The 10,040-nt window shown below is 35.1% G+C and overlaps 1 protein-coding gene across 3 annotated transcripts; it reads left to right on the top strand.

Moving 5' to 3' along the window:
* Positions 1–1,915: 1,915 nt before the first annotated feature.
* LOC145041911 (uncharacterized) lies at positions 1,916–9,121 on the top strand. 3 transcript variants are annotated; one of them, XM_078990158.1, is made up of 8 exons: positions 1,916–2,494; positions 2,895–2,929; positions 4,518–4,573; positions 4,727–4,807; positions 4,914–6,600; positions 6,681–7,616; positions 7,691–8,330; positions 8,414–9,121. In XM_078990158.1, exons 1-5 carry the CDS (start codon positions 2,429–2,431, stop codon positions 5,003–5,005), a joined length of 330 nt encoding a protein of 109 aa, XP_078846284.1. In that variant the 5' UTR covers positions 1,916–2,428; the 3' UTR covers positions 5,006–6,600; positions 6,681–7,616; positions 7,691–8,330; positions 8,414–9,121. The 3 variants fall into 3 exon arrangements, with proteins under 3 accessions (XP_078846284.1, XP_078846285.1, XP_078846283.1); XM_078990159.1 differs by having other exon boundaries at positions 1,918–2,494; positions 4,995–6,600; XM_078990157.1 differs by lacking the exons at positions 1,916–2,494; positions 2,895–2,929; positions 4,518–4,573; positions 4,727–4,807 and having other exon boundaries at positions 5,928–6,600.
* The last annotated feature ends 919 nt before the right edge of the window (positions 9,122–10,040 follow it).

The following is a 10,040-nucleotide window of genomic DNA, read 5'->3' as shown; positions in this document are numbered from 1 at the left end:
TGCATGCACGTAAAGTTTGCAACTTTACATGGTAAACATGCCTTAGGACCATAGATCTATGGTTTTGAAGCATTGCATGTCTCAAATCTGGCCTACTCGGGAAATAGGTCGATGGACTCGGCGAGTCCCAAAGTGGAACTCGGCGAGTTCTATGAAGATGGTCTTAGACTCGGCGAGTTGGATAAACAACTCGGTGAATCCTATGAAGATTGCCTGGAGCTCGCCGAGTTGTTCTTCAAGCTCGGCAAGTCATATGAACTTTCGCAGAGCAAGAGGGGTTTAAGCGTTGAAGGGTCAACCCTTCGTAACCGCACGCGGAATTAACCGTTTAGCGAAGTCCCCACAACCCCCAAACCCTCGTATGGGGTGTTCTGGTGTGGATGGGAAGCGAGTAGGGGATCCGCTCGAGGAACTCGGCGAGTTGCTCGCGGACTCGGCGAGTCCAGTCAACTGGAAGTTGACTTTGACTTGGATTTCGACCTGGTCAAGGGTAAAAGGGTCATTTTACCCTAAGAACATCTAGCAGTGTTTAACTGATCGTTTTGTGGGATTTATAGCCGGAGGACGTCCGAAACAGCAGCAGTAGACAGTCAGTTCTCAATCAGATCAGCAGCTACGTTGAGGTGAGTTACCTTCCAGTAGCGGTGGGTCTACGACCACATTGCCGACCCACCAGTAGGAGTTGTATGATGGATGATTGTCTCTGTGATATTCATCTAAGGTTGCTACTACACGTGATATGTTTATGTGCTAGTATGATATGTTGCTATGTGCTAGTGACAGTAAGGGGAGATAGTCCCCAGATTACTGGTCGATAGGGCCGAAGGGGCGGTCATGCCCAACCATGCTAGATAGATTGCGAGATATATGTGTTATGTGGTAGTAGTAGTAGTAGTAGGGGGTGAAATAGTCCCCAGTATCCGGTCGAGAGGACCGAAGGGGGAGACCAGCACCTAGATATGCTAGTCAGTATCCGGTCGAAAGGATCGAAGGGGAGGCAAGCTCCCAGTTATGCTAGACAGTATCCGATCGAGAGAACCGAAGGGGTAGGTCGGGCACCTAGATATGCCTGACGATATATGCATGTTATGTGATTGTATGGTATGTGGTAGGTTGGGGGAACTCACTAAGCTTCGTGCTTACAGTTTTCAGTTTTGGTTTCAGGTACCTCTTCTTCGAAGGGAAAGGAGCTGGCGCGGTAGCGGCCCGTCACACACATGCTTCGTATTCCGCATCATGAGAACTTCCTGTGGAATTGTACTCTGACATTTTTATGTTTATTGAAATGTTTTCCAGACATGCAATATCTTATTGAAATACTTTGATCAGTAAATATTTTAATTCGAATGTTTTGTTAAAAATATGTTTTCAAAAATGAAATTTTTGGCTCGTTCTTTGGGGTGTTACATGGAGTGTAAAGGTTTGTTTTTGATTCCTTCAAAGTGTTTATTGACTTTTTAGAAAAGCCAAAAATTCAAGGACTTTTGGAAAAGTCATTTTTTTTTTATCTATAAAGCTAGTGTCTCTCAAACACCTTTTTAACTTATTAACTTTTTGAAAAGTTAATCTATCCTACAAAATAAAAGAATAATTTTATTTGTATACATATCATTCTATTACATCTCCATATTTAATGTTTGTCACGTGTCATTTTACTATATGCTCATTTAAAATAACAATCATTGATAAATGGAAAAATACATATTAGTTATAAATGGAAGAATCGCTTTAAATCAGACAAAATTTTCAGCACCTTTAAATTATATTATTATATATTAAAATTATCCATCCTTAGTTAAGTAAAGTTGCTAAGGATGGATAAAAATGATCCCGTGAGTTTATGTGAGTCTGTCAATTTCTCTTTGTTTTCTTTTTTGACTTTGCAATAGGTCAATTTGTTTCAATTTGATGACCACTTGTTTGTTTCACCGTTTTCTGATCCAATCAGATTCAGATTTGTGTATATGGTCGCAGCCACCCGTATACCACACACCCACCGTTTTCATCTCCAAACACCTACTCCTCCACCTTCTCTCTTCTGTTTCTTCTCCACCCATCACCACTCCCTCCACCGATCCTTTTCTTCCACTTTCGATTGTATTTTCATCGTGTTTCGCCTATACGCCATCTTCTCTTTAAATTGACACACAAATCGAGCTCACAGGAGTTATGAGTTCTCGATTCCTCTATGATTACACCGGAGACTTCAGTCGATCGATCACTCACTTTGCTTCTATCATACCGCCATGGCCGACGCGCTTTCGTTTTCCCTATGCCTAAACGTAGACATGCTTCCGTTCTGTCTTCATCGTCTGCATCGCCTGACGAGTTCACATATTCTTCCCGCCGTCGCCTCAAGTCACATCCATCTCCGATCACACGACGTCTGCTATAGCCTCGGTCGATGACTCTGCCTCCACCATAAAGGATGCGTCGATTCGATATACGCCACAGTAGACGCAAACGATTTCTTTCTAATCAAATTGGTTTTCCCGTAAGTAATTTCATTTGTTGTATACCTTCATTATATGCTTTAATTTTATAAACCCTAAGTAATTGGTTGTATGAAATCGAGTCAAATTTCTTTCATGCAGCTTGTAAAATGTTGAAATTCTTTCCAAAGTTGAGTTGTTTGCTTCTTCTATAATTATCCAAATTTGCGACTTCAGGTAAACAGAAGGGTAATTTTATCTTATAACCAACTTTGATTATTTTAATGATCATGGTTACTTTTCTTCTGCATAATTCAGAACATAGCTTCTTATACACAATCTTTTATGATGACTGCAAACTCACGTAAATGAGGGTTTTACCCATTGAATCATGATTTTATTTTATTTTATTTTATTTTATTTTATTTTTTTTTCTGATTTGGCTCTCTATTCTTTTTGCAGTTCCCATGGTTTTCCTTCTCTGGGTTGATTAAGAGGTAAATTTTACTTCCAATGGAATTACTCCAAAAAGAATTAAAAGTCTTTTATTAGGACATTAAATTCATCATGCTCACCAAGTGTTTGTTGTAAGTCCTCAACCAACCGTACATCTTTTGCGATCAATTTCTTAAAACTAAATTGATTGTTTCACACAAGCAATTCAATGGTATTGTTGGCTTAATTTGAGGATATGAGTGCATTGGTAAAATTCAAATGGGTGAATAAACACATTTCGTTAATATGAATATATTTGTTAAAGTAAAAAAGTTAGCATCAAGGTTTAGGTTTGAACTGTGCAGGTAAAATTAGTGCTTATATGTGAAAGTTTTTGCCTTTTGAATATTAAAAGTATTAGATAAATTAGAACCAAGTTTTTTGATAGTTATAAAAATGGGTGGGGGAATAATAAAATGTTAAAAACGAACAAACTAACAAATTAGATGTATTTACTTTTTTATTTAAGTTTGTGATTGATTAAATAAAAACAAACTAAATCTAATCTGTTCTTGACCATCATGTTGTCTTATTGTTAAAATATACTTTTGTAACAATTACATATATGAATAGTGAATTAGTTAAAATAATAACAAGGAATGCATATTAATATAAGAATGCATCCTCAGGTCAAGCAATAAAAAATCCAAAGCACACAGTTAATGCAAAACATAAGCCTTTTTTTTTTTCATTATGATGTGTCATTTTATATGACATGACATTTATAGTTTTATATGAGATGAGATCCAGTGAAAAGGGGATTGTTGCATGTTAAATTTTCATTTTTTTTAAAATTTCCATGATAGAGCATTACATACTCACTTTTTTATAATAGCCCAGATAAATCATTTCATTTTCTTACCGGAATATTGCATTCTACCTTCTTTTTTTTAAAATCTACCTAAATACATTATTGCATTTTCATTTTTTTAAAAAGCTACAAGGATAGCATTTCATTTCCATTTTTTTAAAATGCCTGGATATAACAACATATTTTCATTTTTTTTTGAAAATCTTACCAAATATACCCTTGTATTTTCGTTTTTTTTTTAACTACCTGAATATAGCATGCATTTTCATTTTTCTAAAAACTTCTTTAGACACATTATTCCATTTTCATATTTTTTGAAAAAATTTAACCAAATATAGTATTGCACTTTCATTTTTTTTTTTTTTACATTCCCTTGAGTTTTTGCTTGCTGGAAGCAAGTTAATTTTCTGATCCCTGCCTACACTTTTGAACTAAACATCAATTCCCCTTATCTAATACATCTTCATCATTTTAATTGTTAAATCAAATACAATTTTTTTTTTTTATTATGTGATAAAAAGTAAAATTAAAGATAATGGATTGGTTTTTGTTATAACAAAAAAAAAAGTTGAAACGGTTTACTCAACCTATATAGGAAATTTAATGCAGTAGTAGCACAAGGTAATTGGGTGGAATGGTTTTACTTGCAACAAAACTAGAGTTCCTGGTTTATGAGATCCTCCTCTCAAAGGGGAAACCGTATGTCACAAACTTGGATTCTCTTTTCTTTTTTTTAAATTACTGTTTTACCCTTTATGATTGCTAGCTTAACACTGCAGCTATAAAAACAATCGAGAAATCTTGGCTATGATAAACTTAATTGCAGCATATCAAGGTAATGAAATATTGGAATTTGAGAAAATTCTCAAGGTAAAAAGTAAAAGATTGAACATCATGCACCATGGGTTATACACATAAGTAAAAGAAATTTTGTATGATTTATGTGAGAGAGCAACAAAACAACAATCATGGATGATCCTTTTATCAGGAATTACATTGACATTAGAATCAAGTGTTACTCAACCTTATCAAGCCATACCCCAGGATAAGGAGCCCTTTCATATCGAAGGTATTTATTTATTTTTTTAATGATTATTATACGTACTTACATACATGGATGTTGTGTGTTGGAAAACGAGTGCATGTTTTGGGAATTTAATTTTTGGGTATTGTAGGGATGCAAACAGCGTATATAATACGGACATGGGTGATTGTATTTGTAGGCCAACTGAGAATCTGTTCATGTTTACTTGCAGAGGGATCCTAATTTATTCTACACAGTTTCCGTTACCGGAGGTACGACGTAGTTATGTTAATCTCCATTGAAATGAAACATTCACCTTGCACCTTACGTTCTCAATAACGATTATTTTGTTCATAAGGTACATGGTTATTAAACTTACTGCATGCCCCATATTTTTTGTTGTTTTCATTTGATATACTACAAATAGGATTCCTAAAACGAATGACATGTAATATTTTCTTGATTATAGCATCATATTTTCTGATTGCTATTACAAGATTGTGCTTTTGGGAGTTCTCTTTATTTTGGTTGCTTTTTCAAAGTACACTGCTACCATGTGAACATGCATAAGATTGATGTATAAGCTTGGGAATAATAATTCTTAATAAACTTCATAAAACATTTTTTCGGATATATGTATTTTTGATTAGGATAAATTGCAGGTGAAAAGGTTGTACTTTCAATTTTGATCAATTTGTATTTTAGGAATTTTATGTCGTATTGTTTCTAACCCCGCAACGCGGGGTTTCCTCTCTAGTTTTTAATTATACTTATAGCAATTCTAAATTTAAACACCTATTAGGTGTAATAATCACATAATCAAGGTAATCCCATAAATTTCAATGCTTTAAATAAGACAACCCGATCCGATATTACCTTTATATATTTCTATCATGTTTTAATTCAATATTTTACAAGCTATCTCTATTATCGATGACCGCTGAAAATCCGGTCATCATATGTACCTATAAACAAAATCATTACATATAGAGAAATTTACAAAAATAGCCATTTACACTAATGATATTACAAAAATAGCCAAAAAAAATCGAAATTACAAAAATAACCACCCATTTCGCAAATGAGAAGGTCCCATCTGCGAAATGGGCTTCTCATCTGTGAAAGTACAAGTGCCTAAAGCACAGTTGTGCTTTAGGCACTTGTACTTTCGCAGGTGGCCTTTTTTTTTTTTTTTTTTTTAAATTTTTTGCTGTACATATAGGGGTTATTTCGCAGATGGAATAGGTCCATCTGCTAAATCCTCTGATTGTATCTACGAAATCGTGTTTTTTTTTGAATTTTTTTTTTTTTTAGGTTGACTATGAAATGGTTTGTTTTGACTACGAAATCAGGTTGCTATATAAATAGTTTTGTAGAAAAAATATCATTTTGGTTGTTATTTGTTTAGGAACTCTCTCTACAATTTTCTCAAAAAATGATTGAATATATGGTTTGTCTTGTAACCGGTGAGAGATGGCAAGTTAATGGAACTAATCTGGAATACATATGTCCACAGGGAGGTATTTCTGAACTTGCTTTGATATTTTCTGAGTATATTAGTTATAGTGATTTTGTATCTTTGGTAAGAAGCAAAATTGGTTTGTTAGACAAATATAGAATTAGTCTTCGTTTCCACCATCCTGAATTAAATTATTATATAGCTATAGTTGAAGACATGGATATTAGAATGTTGATAAACGTAATAAAATGTAGTGGAGGAAGGGCTGTGAAAGTGTTTGTGGTGGTTGATGAAGTTGAGGAGGTTAATGGGGCTGGTGAAATTGGAAACCAAGTTGTTGGTAATTTATGCAGTTATAAAGGGAGCAACGATCCGATAGGTACTTACAATACTCCTAGTGTACCTTAGTTTCACAGTGTTGCTGAAAATGTTAATGTTAGTTATTCACCTATTCACTAGGTGGAACCTGAGAATTACAAGTCTGTTGGAGATGATGTTGATGCATATCTTAATCATGTGGGTGGTCGTTGTGATGATGTTGCCGAACAAGAAGTTAAACTTATGAATAGGCGTGTGGTAGATAAAACAAAAAAGAAAAAAAATTCAAGTAAAAAAAATGAAAAAAATCATGTTTACGGGCATTATGTTGATGTTGGTGATGTATGTTTAGATATAAGCGAGCTACAAAGCAATTCCAATAGAGATGAGATGGGTGATGAAGTTAAAGCTAAGTTTCCCGATAACCTTTTTCATGGTATGCCCCCTGTACCAGCATGGCTAGTTGATATTAATGAAGATATCCCAACACAGATGGTAGACATGAATCTTCAAAAGATTCAATGTGAGAGTATATTTAAGAACAAAGAACTTTTAAAGCGGTGTATTGGTAAAAAATGTCTTCGAGAAGGTTTCCAGACGAGGACAAGTAGATCCACCAAATCAAGGTATGAAGCTGTGTGTGTTTCGAAAAATTGTTCTTGGTTACTAAGAGCAAAAGCAATTAAAAATTCTGATGGTCTTTTCCAAGTGAATAAATTTGTTGATGTACACACATGTTCTTCAACATTGTTGCAACCTAATCATCGACAAGCAAACAAATATGTTTTGGGTGAATATGTTGCTGATGTTTTGGCTGAAGACTATAGTAGAGTGTATCGGGGAAAAGAAATTGTTAACGATATGAATGCTCAATTGAATATCAATATCTCATACCATCAGGCATGGCGTGCGAAGCAATATGCATTGTTGTCGTTAAGGGGTTCGAAAGAGGATTCTTTTACCAAACTTCCGGCGTATTGTCACAACTTGGCCAAACATAATCCGGGTACTGTCACACATATTAAAACAGATGTTGATGACCGCTTTGAGTTTCTGTACGTCGCACTCGGTTGCTCGGTTAGTATTATCATATTATATTAATTTTTAATTTATATTTTGGTGTATTTGAATAGATATACAATGTATGGTAGGTACGCGCTTTTGTCAATTTTTGTAAACCGACCCTAGTAGTAGATGGAGCTCACCTAAAGGGCGAGTTCAAAGGTACCATGTTACTTGCAGTTACTAAGGATGGACAAAACCAAATATTACCGGTTGCATATGGTATATGCAAAAATGAGTGTACCGATTCTTGGACATGGTTTTTTCAAAAACTACGTGATTGCATAGGAAATATGCAGGAGCTTACAATTATATCTGATAGGTCTCCATCTATAGCAACATCCGTTGCCAACATTTTTCCTCACGCTCATCATGGAATATGTGGTGTCCATTTGTATTTCAACATAGTCTCTAGATTCGGCAAGAGTAAGACGGTTAAAGGAATTTTTTGGGAGGCGTGTAGGGCGTACACAGTTGATGCTTTTGATGCCGCCATGGATGTTATGAAAAAGACAAAAGAACCAGTATGAGAGTATTTGAAAAGTATAAATCCAGAAACTTGGTCCAGAGCACATTTTAAAGGGAATCGATACAATCTTATGTCGTCCAACAGTGCGGAGTCTATAAATGCATTATCTAGACACGCGCGTAAGGTGCCAATACTTATGTTGATCGATTTTTTTCGTGCTACAATGCAACAATGGTGGTTTCAAAGACGTAACTTTGCAGGTATTAAGTAAATTTTTAATATTAATGTTTTATTAATTTTGATGTTATTGATCTTAACTTCTTCATTTTGGCTCTTTTTTTAGCGGAAGCAACAACAATTCTTACCCCTTGGGCGGATGAAATTGTAAAAGAAAACAAGAAAAGTTTTAGCAAATGGGATGTTCGCATGATCTCTAATACGAAATGCGAGGTAAAAAAGGGGGCACAAAATGTGATTGTTGATTTCAAACATATGACATGTACATGTAGGCATTGGCAACTTGATGGGATACCTTGTGGTCATGTCATAAGATGTTTAACAGTGAACAATTACGAAGACTGCTCGAGGTATGCATTAAATGCTTACTTTATCGAAACACTGAGGAAAACATATGAGGAATCAATAAACCCTCTGCCAAAGCCATCCGAATGGGAGATCCCCGATGATTTGATGATTGTTAAGCCACCAATAATGGATAAACGTCAGCCAGGCAGGCCAAGAAACACAGACCGCATTCCATCCCAAGGCGAGGGTCCAATTATAAAAGAGTGTTCTACATGTGGTCAAATTGGACACACGAGAAATAATTGTACTGGAAGGGCGTTTGGTAGCGGAGCACGTCACATTATTTCTACTGCAGAAATGGCATTTAATATTGGTGGTTCAGCGAGTTGCTCACAAACCTATAACGCTGATTTTGATATAAAACATCCTTGAAATGAAGAGTATTGACGAGTTGTTAACTTATTATGTATTGTAATATTTTTATTAAATCTTACAAGACGTTGCTATGCTTTCATATTTTTGTTTAGTTTGTTGATTGTATCAATTAGTGAAGACTTTATATTAAAAAATATAGTTTGCAGATTTTTTTAACAGTTACAACATGTTATTTAAAAAAACAACAAACGATCCTTTTGCAACCTAATCTGTAAGTAATTTTAAAACTCAGGAAACTGCAACGGGTACTTATCTTTCTCCATTGTTATATAGTCATCCCTAATTATCGTTTTGTCTTCGAAACGATCCTTTTTAACCATAATGTGTATCAATTGCTCATCCTTCTCAGCAAGCTGTTTTTCAGTGGTGTAAAAAAATGGTCTACCAAATCACAATAATAACAATCAACTTCGTTGCATGAGCAAATTTCGATTTTGTGAGAGGAAGTCATAATAAAGTCGATATTGTATTAAACTAGACAGTAATGACAAGTCCAACTTTGAAATGATTAGAGATAAATTACAGTTTGACATGACAAAACACTGTAGTAACCTGTATAGATAGATAGTAATGACAAGTCACTGTAGTAACCTGCACATAAAAGTGGGGCCCTTAAGGGACAAGAGATAAATTACAGTTTGACATGACAAAACACTGCATAAAGCTGAAAATCGTAGTCCAAATATAACCATTTCGTAGTCAAAGTATTAATTGATAGTCTATTTACTTATATAAATAGATGTTCACGATATAATAACCAAACACCCGAATCACCTAAACGAAACGAATTCCCATTATTAGAAATGTCGTCGAATGCAGCAAATTCTACGAATGAAGTACCTGGTTCCAATTCTGAAAGGCCATGGACGACAAACGAGGTGTTAGTTCTAACACAATGCTGGCTAAGTGTTAAGGAAGGTGTGTGTTTACTTGCTCCCCCGCATTGCCTAATTGGTGATGAATGGAGTCGCATCACATCTTTGTTTAACCATGAGATGGGAGAAGGGCAA

This window comes from Lactuca saligna, chromosome 4 (assembly GCF_052625555.1).
Source record: "Lactuca saligna cultivar CGN05327 chromosome 4, ASM5262555v1, whole genome shotgun sequence".
Lineage (NCBI taxonomy): Eukaryota > Viridiplantae > Streptophyta > Magnoliopsida > Asterales > Asteraceae > Lactuca > Lactuca saligna.
Note: the sequence above shows the minus strand (reverse complement) of the source record. Positions and strands in the feature narration are given on the sequence as shown.